We start from the raw sequence: 19,519 nt of genomic DNA on the forward strand, positions 1-19,519 counted from the left end.
CCCCTCTCATCACCCCCTCCCTCATACAGCTGTCAACAAGAACAACTACATGTTGTTAAGATTTAGGAGGTGAGGCAAATAGTCAGTGAGAGAGAAGTGAGGGCAGGGAAGGTAGGGGTTATGCATACCCTCCCCCCTCCCCCCCACACACACGCACACTCTCTGCTCTCTCGTGCTCTCTGTGTGTGTGTGCGTGTGTGTGTGGGAGAGAGAGAGAGAGAGAGAGAGAGAGAGAGAGAGAGAGAGAGAGAGAGAGAAAGAAACGTACGTTTCGTCAAGTCCACTTGGACTGCTTCTTTTTTTCTTCTTTACCCCAAAATCACTGGTAGACCTATTGTTCGCATCAAAATGAATTTAAAAAAACACGAGATCTTTAATAAATTACTGCTTTTTTTTTTTTCAAAACAAACAATTACATTATTTGATTAGTCAACGAATTATTCTAAAAAAACCTTAAAACAGGTAAACACCCTTCTCGGGACTTGACATTCAATGTGTTCGGGAAAGGACTTCGTAAAACCTCCTAAAATAACATACTTCAGTACACCAACGTTATCACGAGAGTATGACACTTTAGAACAGCCGAGGAGAAATTTGAAAAAGAGACAAGAAAAGATTTTTGTTTCATCCTTGCTTAAAAAAGGCCTTATTGTAGAATATGATTGTACAGTGCAGTGCAGTGAGGTGCAATAATAATAAATGTAAATGTGTTACACTCCCACCCCTATTGATACAATTGAGATAAATTAACCTCCTCATACAGCAATTGAACTGATATCTTCTGCATGTGACAGGGGAGTGCCAAACTGCTACACCACAGATGCTCGTACAGTACAGTACAGTGCAGTGCAGTATTGTGCAGTGCAGTGCAGTATTGTGCTGTGCAGTGCAGTATCATAAAAGAATAAAGTTACATTTGAGTTAAAACGGCTTTTCAAAAGTTGTATTGTGACTTAATAAAGATGCACGATCTCCGATTCAACATGCACCTCTGAGTCTGAGTAAGGTGGGCAGAGAGCCATGAAAACTTCCATAAAAACTTTGGAAGCCCATTGAGATTTAAACAAATGTCATATGCAAACTGAGCCACCAAAGCGCCCTCACAATAAATGTGTCATGATGCAGTGGAATCAGACACTCGTCATTTTTGGGCATATGGAGTCATTGGTATCATCTTAAATCCTGTTTATTTGCCTCGCCTTTGGTGAAAAAATATCCATCTATCATGAATAGAAGTCAAAATATTTGTGATTGAAGGAGGTGGGATCGCCTGATTTCAGAGGTAAAATCAGTGACAAAATGGCTGCCAAAGTTATGTAACTTCCATAGTTTGATAGTCCATGGAAACCGAAAATTTACATTTTTTGTGCCTTTAATCACAGTTTTTTTGTAACATCCACACAGAAATGAGTTTTTAAATGGACATAAAAGGTGTTGAGCCAAAAAAAGAAAATTCGAAAACATTTCCCAAACTGGCCGAAAAATGCAGATTTCTCGGACTTCATTATTTTGACGAGCGCCTGATTTCATCACGCTGCATCACAAATAAACCTGGTACCAAAATATCAAACTATACCAGGTATAAAATATACAACAAAACAAAGTAACTATTCCACCATAACAAAAGAAAACGAAGGCATATTCTTGACAAGATTTTTATACAACATTGAATGCAATAATCATACATTTCTATTTCAATCAGCAGAAATTCGACATACGATATTGTGAACAATATATCAAACTCCTCACAATTCAAATGCAGCTTGTTCATTGCTTTGTTTCACCAGATCACAGCAACATGATACAATTAAATTATGCATACAATAGATATCACTCATTAAATTCAGCTGAGAAGACAACAGAAGTCACCAACGCAATGGTAAACACTTCACTTATAGCAGCACAACACTAGGATCAACCATTGTACATTATTGGTCAATTCTTTGTCAATTGTTATTTTGTGATTGTAGATGTTTTACATTCTCATTGACACAATTTAGATAATTTAGGAAGTGGGCTGAGAAGGAAACAATGTCCTAGAAGACAGACAGATATATTCAATTATAAAAACCCTCCACACATGAGAATTGTACTCGGGTCTTCTGTGTGAGGGTGACATGATGCCTAAACACTGCACACCATAGACGCTGGTACTGATCAGTTCAGCCTGGAGTGTGTTCTCATTGTGATGCTAAAAAGTTTTAAAGTGCCTTTCAAAATCATGTATCCTTCCCCCCCTCCCCCTAGGCTCACATGATTTCACAATGTCTCTGATGGCATGGAAATGATAGCAATGCTTCCTGAGAGATGACCAGCAAACGGTCATAACACATTTGCTAATGTCATTTTTTGTTTCAGGATTCTAGTCACAGGTACGACATAGAAAAAGCCTGCCACTTGCTTCATATCCTCAGTATACCTGGATTCTGTCTTGTGTACTAAAAATTCACTTATTGAGACTTTTTCTCTCTTGCTCAAGTTATAAGGTTAACTTAGTCAGTCCTATTTTTAAAACTTTCCTGAAATTTAAAAAACAAACAATTAAAAGAGACAAAGGCAATTGTGTTATGACCGTGATGATATAGGTGGTTATATACCTTCTCTGAGTAGAATAAGTGTTACAGCGCAGTGGAATCAGGCGATCGTCAATTTTTGGGCATGTGGTAAAAAAAACCCCCCCGTCAAATAAAATGTTTCAAATATATATCCCGGATTGAAGGGGGTGGGGGTTGCCTAGTTCCAGAGGTCAAATGAGCTAAAGAATGATCGTCAAAGTTTGGTGACTTCCATAGCTTGAGAGTCCTTGGAAACTGGTAAGTTACATTTTTAGTGCCTTTAATGTTTTTCAGTAAAATCCATACAGAAATGTGTTTTGGAATGGACATAAAAGGTGTTGAGCCAAAATAGAAAAATTCGATAAAAAATGCCAAACCAGGGGAAAAATGAAGTTTTCTTCCATTTCATTCTTTGACAAGCATCTGATTTCACCCAACACTTCACATTATTGTATCTATGTGGTTGTATTGCACTATCCTCACAAGAGCACCTTCCACTACAACAAGGGTCACATCTAAAGACACAAGTCTCCACAGCACTATCCTCACAAGAGCACCTTCCACTACAACAAGGGTCACATCTAAAGACACAAGTCTCCACAGCAGCTTTCAAAGATGGAAAAAACAAAATTAGGAGAAAATGTTTTAGTTCATTTACCCACACAAAAATGATAAGTAACACTACAATCTAGAATCTAGCAAGCATACATAGCGAACACACACACAGCAAACAGATTTTCAAGTCTCAAACTTTTTCTTAAACATGCATTTTCCATGTTTCAAAAAACACACAGTGAGACTTTTACATAATGAAAAGACTTTCAAGTCCCGTCGATTTCGCCATGTGCGTACTAGAATGTATATGTAAGTCACGCCTAAAACAGTCAGAGTAAAGATGCTGAGTATTCCCCACCATATATCTTTCTTCAGACAATGTAAAAGTATTTTTTTAAAATAAATCTAGTAAATGTTTGACTCCCCACATCAGCACTCGGAAGACCATATAGCAGGCGAGCTGTTTCGACCCTGCCTATCAAGGTCAACCCAAGCTGAGAGATACACGAGATACTTGATAAAAATACTTTCCCACATGGGAATTGAAAAGTTATCTTCTGTGTGCAACGGCAAAATGTTAATCACTACACTATAGACGCCAGTCTTCATCTTTCTGAAGAAGAAGAAAAAAAAACATTAAGAAAGAATACGAGGGCAGAGTTACTGGAATACCTCTGTGCAATGGTGACAGAATTCTCATTTGCCCCCAAGAGACATTCTCCTTGACAATGTGAAAAGGAACCTCTTTTAAAAACTTAGACTAGACTTTCGTCTTTTTACAGTCCATGTCCTCACTCCGCAAACCTCTTACAATATTCACCTGTTTCTCTCCAACAAACAAAGTCATTCATTTTTACTTTTGCTCCGAAGAGTTCGTATTACATAATATATAAAGCTGCACAATCATATGAACACATTCACATGATCTTTCTCTCCATCCCTGACAAACACACACAGACACACGCAAACACAAGCACATTCACACTTAAGCACATTCAAATGCAAGCTAAAACTCATGCTTTGTATTGGGAGTGAAGTCTCAATATGAACTCACTGCCACACTCACAAGTTACAGAATACATTGAAACAAAAAAAAAAAAAAAAAAAAAAAGCTATGAGAAAATATTTATATTAAAATAACTTTGACCTTTGCCACGCTGATACAGGCAAGTGACAGTGTCACAATCTTCTCACGTATTTTGGAGGTTAGCACTTATGGTTTGTTTGGGTGAAGAAAGCACATTGACACATTAAATGTCCTTTACTGCAGGGGAAAACAGAATGGGGAAAAAAGCAAGGAACATAAACAGACAGGAACAACAGAGGGAAAGAAAAGAAGTTGAAAATACCAATAGCACCTTCCAACTGCCCATAAACACATCTGGTCAGTCCAGACTACGTGACAGTTTGTTTGAGTAAAATGAAGCACATTGAGACAACAATCGTGGAAATGAACAGTGGTTGCCTCCAACAACTCACAAGGTCATAGAGGAAAACCTACTACAGCACCTTTGTAAGCGTATAGGTTTAATGCCCTTGTCAACACTAGAGAAAGAGATAGGCCTACACATTGTCACAAAGGTCATTTCATGCTGGGAAAATGTAAGACAGATAGAAACAACAGAATGAAAGAAAAGAAGGATTTACCAGTGGCACTTTCCAACCACTTAAAGAAGGAGGGCAAAAAGAAACCTCCAACATGCAATCCACACAAAGGCAGACACTAACTGCCTCTCCAATATATGCTTTAAATCCATATATGCACACAAAGTTCTCAAACAGTCCCAACACCACAGAGAAGTTAAGTCTGTTTGTTTTACAGAACAGCCAAATTCTAAATAATGGTGATTTAGTGTGAAGTAGAAAACAAAGAAAAATAGAGTAAACGGATTTTAAAAGTTCAAGTGCTTATTCAGTTGGTTATTTCCTTCAGTGGAAGTGCTTATGTGTGAGAACAATACTCCCTTAGTCAGAAAGTTCATAAATTTTCCTTACCCAGTCCTCCAAAGAACATATAATTATGCAGCATGTTCTGTATACATGTACATACTATGAGCTGAGAACCATCTCGTATTAACTCAGATTTTTCTCATTTTTGGGAGTTTTTGTCACAGCAGGCAAGGCTGTAAAAAATTTCGCATTTGAGCCCCCAATTATAAATGGTTAATGCCTGTGACCTCTAGAATGATGGTTTCATTTCATACTTTCTCCTGTTTTAGTTACTGGAATTCAGTACTTTCAAAGTGATTTACATAAAAACTGGAAAAACAGAGTAAGTACAAGATGTCAATAAGCTCTCTATATTCAGTCTCTACCAATTGTTTTCTTCTAGCTTTGTGAAATGGCACCTTGCAAAAGGAACCTTTCCAAAAGATGCAACATCCTTCCCTGATTACCTGTAAATCAAACTCAAACTCATAACTTTCATAAGGCAAGTCTAAAGCCTCATGACCAGATTAAGATTTTTTAAAAAAAAGATAAAAAATGCCAAATCCTCATGCCATCAAGAAGAGAAAAAGTGAAATCTAGGACCAAAATACAAAACTGCAAAAAAAGATTACATAGAGGCTGACAATGTGGTAATGATAGGTGAACTAGGGAATGAAGGACAAGGGGGATGTAAGGGCAGGAGCAATACTAACACAGTGTCTGTACTTATAAACTGACAGGCTTTAGAGGCAATGGAGTGTCTCTGATATGTAGCTCGGAAATATGATTAATTAATTGTAAAAGTCTTACTCCCCCATCAACACATTCAGAGCATTAAGCAGATGGGATGCTCCAACATTGCCTGTCTGGGACAATCTACACTGAGTGGATTCAGCTTACTAGGAGACAAATAGACAATAAAACCACTTCCTCACTTGGGAATCGAACTCAAGTCTTCTGCCTGGAATAGCAACGAGCCCAATCATTACACCGCAGATGCTGATACTGACCTGGGAACAGACTCAGACGAGTAGCAAAAGTGTGTTGGGTCAACACAGCTCTGAAATCATAAATCGAAGCCCAGATGTGTCTAATGATGCAAAACCCTAGAGCATTAATCTTTCTTCCATACAAGTAAACTTTTATCCTCCGTTTGGAACTTACTTGACCTAGTATGCACACACTGACTGCTTGGTGTAGAACTCCACCATACACCAGGATGAAAAGTGACGTTTGACAGAGTCTTACGCTGAGCAGTCAAAATGTAGTCACCATTCTCTGTGTGGCCATACTTGAGTTGCAGTGCCGTCATGCATGATAGACACTTTAAACATATTTTTAGAAAGGGGAAATCCAAATGAACTTTTACCTTTTTTCTTCCTATCTTCTCAGCAACCTAAAAAAAAGGCAGCGTAACCCCGTAAGAGCTTGTGGCCCATCAGCTGAAAATCCTCGGCTTACAGAAGAAACTGAACCTTTGTCAAATCAACAAGCTGAAGCAAGAGAAAATGATACCATCATGAAAAAGAAAAGACATCTGCCTAGCACTTCTTTTTCTTGTCAGTATTTCGCAGATGAGCCCATATTCATACAACACTCTGCCCTTACTTCCTCTCATGCTGCCTCCAAAACCTCCTCTGTCACAACAGTACAGCTAACTTCAGTCAAGTAAAATGTTTATTTAAAAAAAAATCTGTTGAGTCTCAAGTAGCATCTCAAAAGTCAAATGAAGAATATATCTATCAAAGTAATCACCTTTTTATTTCATAACCGGGGTTAAGCCAGTTTCAAGCTGTCAAACAATCAAATCAATTTCCAACAGTGAATCAAATAAGCAAAAAAGAAAAAAAGACATTTCATACATGTGAGTATTTTTACAAGCACAAACTTGTATACGCATACCGAACTGCTATTCTTTTATAAATGTTTAAAGTTGTCTGGTAGAGCATGATAAATTGATGATCAGTAACAAAGTTAACATGGGTCATGACATCAAATGCCTCTCCGTCAAAGAAGACATGCGTCTAACTGCCATGGGAAGACCTCCAATACCAAATATCACAAAACTGTCGTTCGCCAACAGCAGGGAACATTATCGCAGCACTGTCACACACCCTCTCATTTCTTCGGCTCCCCTTCAAAACTATCGGGGAGGGAGTGATAGATCCAAGAGCCATTGACTTTCTTGAAATGCTGAAATTGATAAGTTACATACTTTTAAAAGGGGATAAAAAATCGAGTTACACAGTTATGCAGTCGGGCGCAGATAATACGAACACAGAAAACTCCAAATCAGGGATAGCTTGTACAGTATGCCATAATTCTTGGACTGATATCTCTTGAAATTGTTTATATGCGATCAACATGAACTATGGATGTGTTGAATACATTTACCAATACCTGAAGTGTTTGAGCTATCCCTGCCCAAGTCTGATAAAGTGTTAATGATTATGGGACATCATTTTCAAAGTGTGTAAATGGTTATTTTAAAAAGCATGATTTTCAAATTGAAGAAATTGTTTTCTGATATATATTTGACAATGAGCGAATAGTTCTTTACCAAATCATCAAAGTAGAAAAGAAAGAAGCGCATTGTATGTGCAAAAAATGCAGAATAATTCTGGGAACAAGAGCAGAGAGAAACATAATGGACAAAGACCTACGAAACCAGCTTCATCACAATGACAAAACATTAGTACAGCAGAAGCTGCAAGTCACGACAACATTATTAACATATAAGGTTCTGCAAAGACAATTGAATTGGTCAGTGTACAGAGAGAATACACTAAAGAGAATTTTGTTGTTTATCAGCTCAGATCTGACATTTCCCCAAATGATTATAAATTTCTACTACCACGTGATCTACATTTGGCTAAAAATACTGTACAAAAACTAACAAGCAAGAGTAACTAATGCACTCATGGCTTGATAACAAACAGCAAATTCTGACACTTTTGGAAATTTGTGCATCAAATCAGAGACTCACCTTAGCCGTGTACTCAATGTTCAAGTCTTTTCGATGTCGTTCACCCTCTCGTTGAATTTCTTCTAACTGCAGGCAGAAACAGAGAAATAACAAAAGCATTTTTAGAGCTGTATTATTTTTTTCATATGATGGTGTGTGGCAGCACACATCTTCCATCTTCTCATAAAATCCAACCCAGTAACAAGTAGTTTCAAGCATTTCTATCAAGGAAGACCATTGCATGATGACTCTACTCACCAGCTTTCTTAACAACCTCCCCCCCCTCCTCGTTACAAGATTTTTATCTTTAAAAAAATGGTATCAGAGGAAACACGAGGTTTTAAATTCAAGAGGGACTATTGTCAAGACCCTTGTTCCTCATACCAAAAAATCTGGTCCTGATCTGAAGGGGCACTTTCAATCATAATCTTCGAGTGCCATATCTGGACAGGCATCAGCAATTATGGTTCTCCATTCATTCCTTTGCTTGGATGCTCTCAAAAAAGCTATGTGTTACGACTCTGTGGAATCAGATGCTCGTCAATTTTGGGGCAAATGGAGTTATTGATATCATCTTAACCCTATCCATAAGTTGTGTTTTACTATCATATCCATGCGACGTGGGGAACTCTGTGCCACCACTTTCCAAAGAGGAAATTTACTTGTAAATCCGATTCGCACGCTTAGCATAGCAGTCTGTCAAAAAGATTTTTTGAGAAATACTGAAAGTTTCAAAGAGATCTTCGTACTAGAAGTATTCTAAAAAGTGAAGAATACAACCCCGGGGGTACAAAATGACCCCAGGGGGTACGGATAAGGTTAATGCCTGTCCATTTGCCTTGCATTTGAGGGGGAAAAATATCCATATTTATCTTTTGTATAAGTCAAGATATTGGTCTAGTGAGAAAATGGCCGCCAAAGTTGTGTTATTTCCTTAGCTTGAGAGTCCATGGAAACTGAAAATTTACATCTTTTATGACTTGAATCAATGTCTTTCAGTAAAAATCCACACAGAAATGTGTTTTTCAAAGGGCATGAAAGGTGCTGAGCCAAAAAAAAAAAAGATAAAAATTCCCAAACCTGTGGGAAATTGTCAGTTTCTTCATTTTCATTATTTTGACGAATGTCTAATTTCACCACGCTGCCTCATACCATCTGTATAGGTTCTCCAAGTAAGTTGCTCCGAGTCTACCCCTGCCTCGCCTGCCTTCAGTTTCGCCAATGAGAGTTAATGTTCAAGGTTTTTATGTCTATTCAAGTGTCACTGCATTTGTCTTTTCCTGATTGTTTTTATCAATGAGCAGCCCAAGTGGGCTTCTTCAAGTACTACCTCACTTGATTTCTTTTCCTTCAAAGAAATTCTCATCAGTCTTCAAAGAAACCAAACTTCTGTTGCTTCCATTTTATTTTCAGTCTTAAGTCATTGTCCTGCATTCATTGCCATGTAGAAGGGTTGACCACACATACCCTTTCAGAACATTTTCAATACTCCAAGTAAACTTTACCCTTTGAACCCTGGTTCCCAAAGCCAGCAAGATCCACCCAGCACAGCTCTCTTGGGATAGACTGTTAGATGACATAACAGCAAGTAGAGGTATGTGTTTTGTAGGCAGAAGGGTAAACATAGCACACACTCATGCCTGAAGGGTCAAATATCAATGATGGTGTAATGCTCTAATTGTGTAAAGGTTTCCTGAAAAATTTTTCATCTTCACCCAAAAAACCCCCCAAAAAACAAAACAACAACAAACAAACAACAAACTCCAATCATCTTCTGATTTAAACAAGAGAAGACACAAAAGTTAGCTCACAGTACTTTTGTAATACTATTACAGAGCATCCTGAGTCCTAAATTTTATTGACAACTTGCAGATTAACCACGTCAATGGTTTAAACCAATTCACCCTGCGTTGCCATAGCAGTGCACTTGTGTCCGTCTGGTTTGCCGCCAGCCAGGGGGGGGTGGGAAGAAAAAGTCTAGTAGTAGTAGTATAAGGTTTTACGGCGCTCGCAACTGCTAAGGTCATATGAGCGCGCGAAACACAAGTTGTTCACCTCTGCGAAAGTTCACTTCACGACTGGTAACTAATTTACTTTAAAATGCTAAAAAGTTAAAATATTCAAATTCGGTGTAAATACATTTGTGATCTAAAACAACTTTTAAGTAACAATAAAAATTTTAAATAATATCAGATTTCCTTTACAACTCGCCATAAAGGCCAATGGCCTTTATAAAATTTAAAATTCTGCTGGGAACAACGACGGAGAAAATATCCTGCAATTTCTTGCATTTATAATGTTTCCTTCGGATCTCTCCAAAGTCTAGACATTCTGTTAAAATGTGTCTAATGGTAAAATCTGTGTCGCATCCGACACAGAACGGCTTCTCCTCTCCCTGTAGTAGGTATTTGTGGGTCAGGGCCGTGTGTCCGATGCGCAATCGAGTAAAAATGACTTCGTCTCTTCTGGAGAGATCCGAAGGATTTCGCTGTTCTAGTCTGGGTTTAATTTCATATAATTTATTATTTTTCTGGTTTTCCCAGTGGCTCTCCCACAGACTGGAGGTGTACTTTTTGACTTTATTTCTAAAGTCAGTCTGTGGGAGAGTGTTTGTCGTTGATCCCAGCAGAAGGGATGAAGCTTTCTTCGCCAGGTCGTCTACCTGCTCGTTTCCTCGGATGCCCACATGGCTGGGTATCCATGCGAACATGATGTTTTTTCCTGTTTCGGATAGTGTATGGATTTTCTGTTGTAGCCTAACTATTTTTGGGTGTAGGAGTGTGTAGTTTGTGAGTGAAGTGATGCAAGACAGAGAGTCAGAAAGGATAAGGAAAGATTTGTTAGGGGAATTTTCTACAGAGTCCAGTGCCATGTCAATGGCAGTGGCCTCCGCAGTGAAAATGGAGGCTTCAGGATGGAGTCTCCTCTGGTGTGTATTGTTGGGAGATAGGGCTGCGGCGCCCACTTCATTGTCTTTTTTGGAGCCATCCGTGAAGATGAGCTCCGCACCGGGGTATTTATCTATTAGTTTTTTGTATTCTGCTTGAAATGTTTTGGTGTTTGTGCTTTCTTTGTTGTGTGTGGTCAGCTGTAAATCTACTTTTGCCTTGGTGAAGTGCCACGGAGGGAGGTCGGGGAAAAGAATTTGTTGGATGTCTTGTTTGGAAAAGTGTAAGTTTTTGAGGTCCTCAAGGATTCTGAGGCCGAAAGGTTTGATGAGTTTTTCGTTGTTTTGGAATCTGTTTCTGGTTTCTGGATTTGTTTGAAAAATGCTGTTGTGCGCTGGATTTTCCGGTGTTGAGCTCTGTTTAACTGCGTATTGTAGTGAGAGTTGTGTGCGTCTGAGTGAGAGTGGTGGAATGTTGGCCTCGGCCTGGAGGCTCTCCACCGGAGAAGTGCGGAAAGCCCCCAGAGCGAGGCGGAGTCCTTGGTTCTGTATTGGATCTAGTATTTTTAAGACGTGTGGTTTTGCCGATCCGTAGACTTGACAGCCGTAGTCAAGCCTGGACCGGACAAGGGAGATGTACAAGTGGAGAAGGTGTTTTGAGTCCCCGCCCCACTCCGGATGTGATAGAATTTTCAAAGCGTTTAACGCTTTCTGGCACCTCACACGAAGGTCTTTGATGTGTGGTATGAATGTAAGTTTTTTGTCAAAAATGACACCGAGGAAACGAGCTTGGTCCTGGACGGGAATCCTTTCCCCGTATAGTGTCAAATCTGGCTGCAGCACACGTCTGCCTGTTCGGCAGAAGTGTACTGCAACCGTCTTTGACGGGGAGAACTTGAAACCGTTGTTGTTTGCCCACGTTTCAAGTTTTTGCAGCTGCGTTTGCAGCTGCCTTTCCATAGATCTCAAATGAGGATTTTTCGATCGGCAGCATATCAAGAAGTCGTCAACGTATAACGAGCTGTCTATGCTGTTCTGGAGGGTTTTCACTATGGAGTTAATTTTAATTTCGAAAAGGAGAGGAGAAAGGATGCTCCCCTGGGGGACTCCTTCCTCCTGTTGGTGGGGGTCTGAAAGGGAGGATCCGACACGAACCTGGAAGGAACGGTTCTTCAGGAAGTTGCCAATGAAGGCAGGGAGGTGACCGCGTATGCCGAGTGCGTGCAGGTCTTGAAGAATGCCGTACTTCCAGGTTGTGTCGAAGGCTTTTTCTAGGTCAAAAAAGATGGCGATCATGTGGCCTCTTTCGGCGAACGTCTCGCGTATAAAGGTCTCCAGGCGGACCAGGTGATCCAGAGTGGATCGGGTTTTCCTGAATCCGCACTGGAGACCGCTCAGCGAGCCCGTCGTTTCCAGAAACCACATGAGTCGCCTGTGAATCATTTTTTCAATTAGTTTGCAGAGACAGCTCGTTAGGGCTATAGGTCTGTAATTGGATGGGTGTGTGTGGTCTTTGTTTGGTTTGGGTATTGGAATGACAGTGGCGAGGCGCCAAGACTCCGGAAAGGAGTGCGACCGCCACATGTCGTTGTATATGTGTAGTATGAGTGTGAGTGTTTCTGAGGGTAAGTGTCTAATGATCTTGTTGTGGATGTCATCCGGTCCCGGGGCTGTATCGCCCAGGTCCGAGATGCACGATGTTAATTCGTCTATTGTGAAGTCTGCGTTGTAGGTTTCAGTGTTGTTTGAGTGGAAGTTTAGGTGTTGTTTTTCTCTGTTAGTTTTGACGTTTTGAAAAGTGGTGTTGTAGTTTGCTTGGGATGAGTTTTTGGCTAGAGATGTAGCTATTGTGTTTGCAATGTCTACTTGTGTTTCAGCTGTTGTTCCATCCGGCCTCTGGACGTGCCGAATGGTGTCTGTGCGTCTACCTAAGAATTTTTTAGCAATTTGGAAAACTTGATTGAGTGGTGTCTGGCTGTTGATTTTGGAGATGTATTTTTGGAATGATTGTCTTTTGCTCTCCCTGAGGCATCTACGTGCCTCAGCTCGAGCCTTTAAATAAAGTATCTTATTTTCTATGGTGGTGTTGTTGACGGCTCTTCGATACGCTGCCTTCTTTTTCTTTACTGCGTCCTCACATTCCCAAGAGAACCAGATCTTGTTCCTCCGGGGTTTTGTTTTTGTTTTTGGAATGTGATTGTGGCATATTTCTAAGAGTTTTTCGTGAAATTTTTTGTAGTTGTGGTCGAAATTGGGATTAAGAATCTTGGAACATTGATTTGCAAACCCGTCCCAGTCGGCTTTTTTGAAGTTGAAGCGTTCTGGGATCGGGTCGTTTTGGAGGCTATTGTTTTTGAGGAGAATTGGGAAATGGTCCGTACGGTCATCCAGCACAGACCACTCAAGATCTGGGACTAGTTCAGGGGTACAAAAAGTAAGGTCAAGGGATGAAGTGCCATAAGTGGCTCTGTTTCTGAAAGTTGGGGATTTATCATTTAAGAGACAGATGTTATTTTGAAATAAAAAGTTTTCTATTATTTTACCTTTCTGGTCTATAGGTTTGTCTCCCCAAAGGGGGCTGTGGGCATTGAAATCACCTAGTAAAATAAAGGGTTTTGGGAGCTGGGACTTTAAGTCATTTAGTTGGGTTATTTTGAGGGGGTAATTTGGTGGGATGTAAACTGAGCAGATCGTGATTGGTCTGTGCAGGGTGACCCGTACGGCAATAGCTTGGAGGGTCGTCTTAAGATGTACTTGTCTGTGGAGTGTGTGGTTGTCGGTGTAGATGGTGGTACCACCGGAAGCAATCTGGTTTTCCGTGTGAATGTGATGGTACGCAGTAAATCCTCTTAAGTCTATGGTTGAAGCCGGGGCGAATTTTGTTTCTTGAATACAGGCCACCCGTGGGCACAGTGTGGCCTGTAAATGTTGCAATTCTGCAATGGAAGGTCGGATTCCGCCGGCATTCCATTGCAGGACCGCCATTATGAATTTTTACTTTTTGGTTTGGAGCACTTAGGCCCCGGCTTCGAAGAAGCACTCTGACTCCTCCTTACGGGGGAGGCAGAGTGTTTTCTAGGTTGCCGTCCTGGATTGGACGGCGGTCTAGTGGGGGATTTGGAGGAGTGACAAACTCCGCCCTTCCCGGGGTCAGGCCGGGGAGGGGGGTCGGAGATGTCTTCCTCCATAGGCAGGGGTTTGTCTGCTGGAGGGGTAGGGGGAGGTGGAGCAGACCGAGGGGGCTGGGGGGAGGGGGCTGGGGGGAGGGGAGAAGGCCCACCTCACACTCCATCAGAGGGATGGGCTGTGAGGTGGAAGAAGAAGAAGAAGAAGAAGAAGAAGAAGAAGAAGAAGAAATGATAGAAGAGGGGTGAGGGGGAGAAGAGGGGGCGGAGGAAGAGTCCTCCCCGTCCTCCCCTAGAACCCCATAGCTGTTAGAGAGTGGCACCTCAAAGGGGGGTGCCACAGGGATAGTAGCGGGCTTTTTATTTCTGGTGTTCTTTGGCACAGAGACTTGCCTGTTGACCGCGGGCTTTGGGAGGTCGGTAGTAGGATTACTTGCCGACCTCGTGACCATCTGGGTTGCCATTGAATATGACCGGCCAATGACTGGGGTTGTGATTGGCGGGCAGACAACCTTACGGGCCTCCTGGAAGGAGCAGCCATTTCGCGCCTTGTATTCTTGGATGGCGCGTTCTTGGAGCCAAGTCGGGCACTCCTTGCTGAAAGCTGTGTGCTGGCCGTGGCAATTGGGGCAACAAGGACTAGCCTTGCATTCCTTCTCAGGATGCCCGGTCTTGCCACAACGAGGACACACGGCTGCGTGACGGCATCGTGACTGGCTATGGCCGAACTTCTGACACTTGAAACAGCGCAGAGGGTTCGGCACATAGGGTCGTACGTCGAGTACCAAGTAAGATGCCCGAACGGTGGCTGGAGGGCGACACGATTCGAATGTTAGGACAATCGTGTTCGTCTCGATAGTAGTCTCCCCCCGCCGAAGAGTAATCCGGCGGGCTTCGACCACTCCCTCACAGTGCTCCACAATCTCTTCCATGGAGCAGCCTTTCAGCTCATGGCTGCGGACCACGCCCTTCGAGCGGTTAAATTTTTGGTAGTGCTCTGACTTACATTGAATACCGCCGAAGGTCGTGGTACCCAGGAGTTTGGTCACTTCGATCTCGGTTGCGCACTTGACAAGGAGTGCACCACAGGAAAGTTTCTGTACACATGTGGGAATGTATCCCAGAACTTTCCGTAGTGCATCTCCTGTCTTAAAGAGGTTGAGATCGGTAATTCTTCTCTGTGCGTCTTTGGTACTGGAGATGGCCACGTACGGTTGCCTCAGAAGCTCCTTGGGAGGAGGGAGGAAAGAGGCATCGGTAAAGGTCCTTTTACCTTTTTTGAGTTTTTGCTCGGCTCGGCGGCCGCACCCGCTTCCGCGAGCCGAGACTTTTTAACGTTGGGAGCTGGGGAAGGGTCTTTTTGATTTTTAGAATCCATGAGAGTTTTCTATTTGATTCGACTCCGGGGCTCCCCGCCCGCCACGGAGCCCAACAAGGGGACACATAGCTCGGATAACCGGAGCTGTGCCAGGGCTACCCCGGAGCTATACTCTCAACGAGAAAGTACGAGACCCTCCCGTCAAGATTGACCCAGGGCTTGATGGGGTTTCAGCTCTCAACCGATTGAGTGGCATGGGCCGTGCCACCCTCCCGTCTAAGAGGAAAACCTGGGCCAAAGAGGTGTGTTGGTGAGGGACAGTCCGTGGACTGATCTCACCTCAACCGCCAGGTACCCGGTTTCCCTCCGCACGGGTCGCACCTCACGGTCAACGAGGCGCCCACTCTGTGGGATGGGTGACCTCTCTTTTTTCTGCACTTGAGGTCAGCGGTGGGAGGAAAGATAGAAGAAGAAAGAAAGAAGGAAGGAGAAGAGGAGGATACACCAAAGTAAGTGTCGCACACGGATCCCAGAGGGTTGAGGTCCGTGTGCGACACTCCGCCTTTGAAGGGGTTGCACCTTCTGCAGACGAAGCAGTGGGTCTATTTATATCCCCCCGACCCACTGGGGGTGAGAAAAAGTCTGAACTCGACACACTAACCTTAGTTGACATGCATTGTGCCCAAACTATTTAAGGTATCAATATGAAATTTCCCTTAGAATTTACTTAAAATGTTCTTTTAAAATTATTAGAGAGAAAGATGACGGACAGAGCAGAGAAAACAATATATTCTTCGTCAGACTGCAATTCATCAGCACTCGATTTACCCATAGCAACTTATAGTAAATCTATGGTCTAGATCTAGCTTTTGTTCAAAGTTTTCAAGGAACTAAAATCAATCCGATCGCCTCGTTTTTCTAGATTTACGTCTACTTTCACTTTCTTTGCGGCTTATGCCTAAAACAGAACAAAAAATATGGTTTATGTATTTTTACAAAAACAAAAATAGCTGGGGCACTGTTTTTTTGGGGGGCTATTTTTTTTTCTTCTCGTCCATGAAGATTTCAGTGCTCGCTTTCTTGCCATGACTTGCGGCGACAAAACAGCAAAACTCACTTGCACTCGGCAAAAAACTGGATCAAAGCAAGTTAGCAAAAGTTTTTACAAGCAACGAGCGACCTACTATTTTCAATAGAAACCTGGATAAGGGGTTTGGACTCGATTTTGCGGACTGGTATTTTGCTACGACTATTCTCGTAGTACGGTGGACAGAAGCCCGTGGCAGCTATGAATATACTTGCAGCTCGGGTGCAATGCGTTAAAACAAACGAAAAAAGATGGTTCTTCTAGTTCCCTAGTTAGAGCAAAACACCATTGCTATATTTACTAGTTGCAACACCTCTAGCTAGGAATTTTAATACACTGTACACTCACCATTCTCTTGTGTTCTGTAGCTGTGTTAATGTCATTGGTTTTCAATGCATTGGTCACATGCTGCCACAATCGTCTGGACTCATGCTCTCCCTGTTGGTCTATAGGACGAACAAACTTCCCAGATATCGGTAATGTTGAGACATCAACTGTTTTTGTTGTCCCCTGATAAGTATTTTTAAAAAAAAGAAGAAAGACATGTACAAACAAGGTAAGATAAGAAGCACTGATCATCCATCCATAATGAGTTTTGTTTGAGTAAAAAGAAGCACAATGACATATTTAGTGCTCGAAAAAAAGTAAGACAGAGTAACAGCAGAGGGAGAGTGAAGAAGTAGGAGTGGCACCACCAATCATTCACATATCTTTACTGAAATTTGATAAATATTTACATATTTGCAAAAGAATGTTTAGATGAAACCTGGACTCTGCACACTAAGTCAAGAATTTCTAAATGGGAGAACTATACTTTACTTTTACCCTAATCTTTCTTTACCCTTCTTAGCATTGAATGTACTCCTCAGGAGGGTTTTTTCTCTCTACCCATTGACATAATTTAGATAATTTAGGAGGCGGGCTTTGACCCAGCCTGTCCAGACCAACCCTGGATAAGAGGGATATGATGTCCCAACAGAAAGATCTAAATCCAAGATACTCTATAAAAAATCTCCCCACATGGGATCCTAACCCAGGTCCTCTGCCTGTGACTGTGAAGCACCCGACAGCTACACCACAGATGCCGGCCTCCGCAGGGGGCTGTTGGGAAAATCTAGCAGTGGACCAGAGAGAGCTCACATGCACCAGTCCAGTGTGATGCACGAGAGGGGAGAGCACTCTGAACAATAAAACAAAAACAAAGAAAGAAAACCTTCCAGAGAAAGAACTCATTTTTCCTTCTTCAATCCAGTCTTTAGTTTTCGTAAGAGTTTTATGGCACTGCAACACAATAAATAGGTCATATAAGTGCCAATCTCATATTCTAACAACTCATAAGTCTAACATCCCTCTCAACACTGTAAGGTTGTATAAGAGGCAGGACCTCTGAATTCAACATCTATCTACGACAAGATCGAGTCAGATTGGTGGAGAGCCTTAAAAACTCCCCAAATCAAACTTAAGTTCAGAATGCTCTGTTAAAAGTTCAAACCAGGGCCATCCGCTCAGCAGTCCAACATGACACCAAGTAAGTTAACGCTGTACCCTTTAACAACTAAGACAAATGCTTCACCATCAAAACAACTTATAGGAAACTAGTAAGAGGGTAAGCAGTAGAATTTGTATGGATTGAAAAGATTAAAAAACGAACTTTCTAGAGTTTATAGGATAACCGAATATAGGACCGAGTTGAAAGCCATGATCAGCAATGTCTGTTCCGGACCTGGCACTTGAGAGAGAGAGGCAAAAAGCTCTAATCCAAAGCACTCACATTTGAGTAGGAAAATTCCAGCGAGCTGTCCCACTCTCCCTGCACCTTGCAGCAGATCTCCCCCGTCTTCACGTTCTTTACCTCAGCAGTCGTGTGGTGAAGCTTGCCTCCATAGAAAGGCTGTGAGGATGATTAAAGAAAAGAAAATTAGTTCTATTGAGAGTTTTATGACACTTATAACACAAATTGGTCATTTAAGTGCCGGACTGGAGGTGTTACTAGAGAGTAACATACAAAGAAAAGAAGTATGAGAGATAAAGATGATAGATGTTTGATATGAAAGAAGGAGCAACCCACACCAGAGCACCTGCCAACCGCCCAAAAAAAATTTCTAAAAGAATTTTTTTTAAATGTCTTGCCCCACCCCCACTATTTTTAATTTCACATGGCAATGACATGTTATGTTTCTATTATTATCATTATTGCTTCTGTGTGAGACACATATGCAATGCAAAATCAATAAATACAATTGCATAAGCAGGGTCCTGATCAAAATCCAATTTTTAACAAGTCTGGCATTCCTTAAAAAAATGTGAACAGTACAAATGAATCAACTCAGATACAACAATATAAAATGCAAAGTTGTTCAACCGTAATTTGATAAGCCCTATATCTCCAATCTACCCTTCCCCACCACAGGCAAATACACTTTCATTCAAACTGAGCTTGCAAATTCACAGGTTCCCTGGATACAACTAAAGAAATTCATTTTGTGAGAGAGACGACAAAAAAACACAGGGTATTTGTCAGCTTGCATGTCTACACAATGATCCCCCCAACCCCCATCCCATTTTGGGGCCAAGTAGAAGGAAGAAAAAAATACTGGCACACCCCAACTGCAGGAACAAAAATCGCCCCTAAAATTAGAATACCACACAACAGCATCTTTATTAAAATCAAAATTTGTGGTATATTCCCTTCACAAATATCATCTCTGCCATCATGTCTTCCTTCTTTACTCTAGCCACTTTGTCAAGTGAACCGAAAAAGGTATATGTACAATTCATACAAATTTATTCTGAAAACTTTTTAAAGAAATCAAACTGTTTTTAAAATGGTATTGATATGTGTGTCATTTATAATCTAAGCTGTATTCACGGAAGTCTCTTGTAACTTTAAAATTGTATGTTTTATGTAATGGGAGCAAATAGCTTTTAGGCATGATGCGGGGGAAGGCCATGGTCAAATGACATCATTTTTTAGTCCGAGATCGAAATTGGGCTGTTAACGGATTCGAGTACTCTGAAATGTCTACTTCCCGAAATGAAAGTCTCATGTCCCTGTCAAAAGGAGAACATGTTCAAAAACACTCACAAAGATTCCCCCC

At 41.5% G+C, this 19,519-nt stretch overlaps 1 protein-coding gene across 1 annotated transcript in view; it reads right to left on the bottom strand.

Annotated features, from left to right (window-relative positions):
* Window positions 1–1,641: 1,641 nt before the first annotated feature.
* LOC101855224 (oxysterol-binding protein-related protein 11) overlaps window positions 1,642–19,519 on the bottom strand; it is a gene marked incomplete at its 5' end in the record, with an annotated part of 42,035 nt that continues 24,157 nt past the window's right edge. Inside the window, 4 exon segments of the mRNA XM_013080359.2 lie at window positions 1,642–7,232; window positions 8,026–8,091; window positions 16,770–16,931; window positions 18,193–18,312. Coding sequence (XP_012935813.1) covers window positions 7,158–7,232; window positions 8,026–8,091; window positions 16,770–16,931; window positions 18,193–18,312 — 423 coding nt within the window.

This window comes from Aplysia californica, unplaced genomic scaffold, assembly GCF_000002075.1.
Source record: "Aplysia californica isolate F4 #8 unplaced genomic scaffold, AplCal3.0 scaffold00005, whole genome shotgun sequence".
NCBI classification, from domain to species: Eukaryota; Metazoa; Mollusca; class Gastropoda; order Aplysiida; family Aplysiidae; genus Aplysia; species Aplysia californica.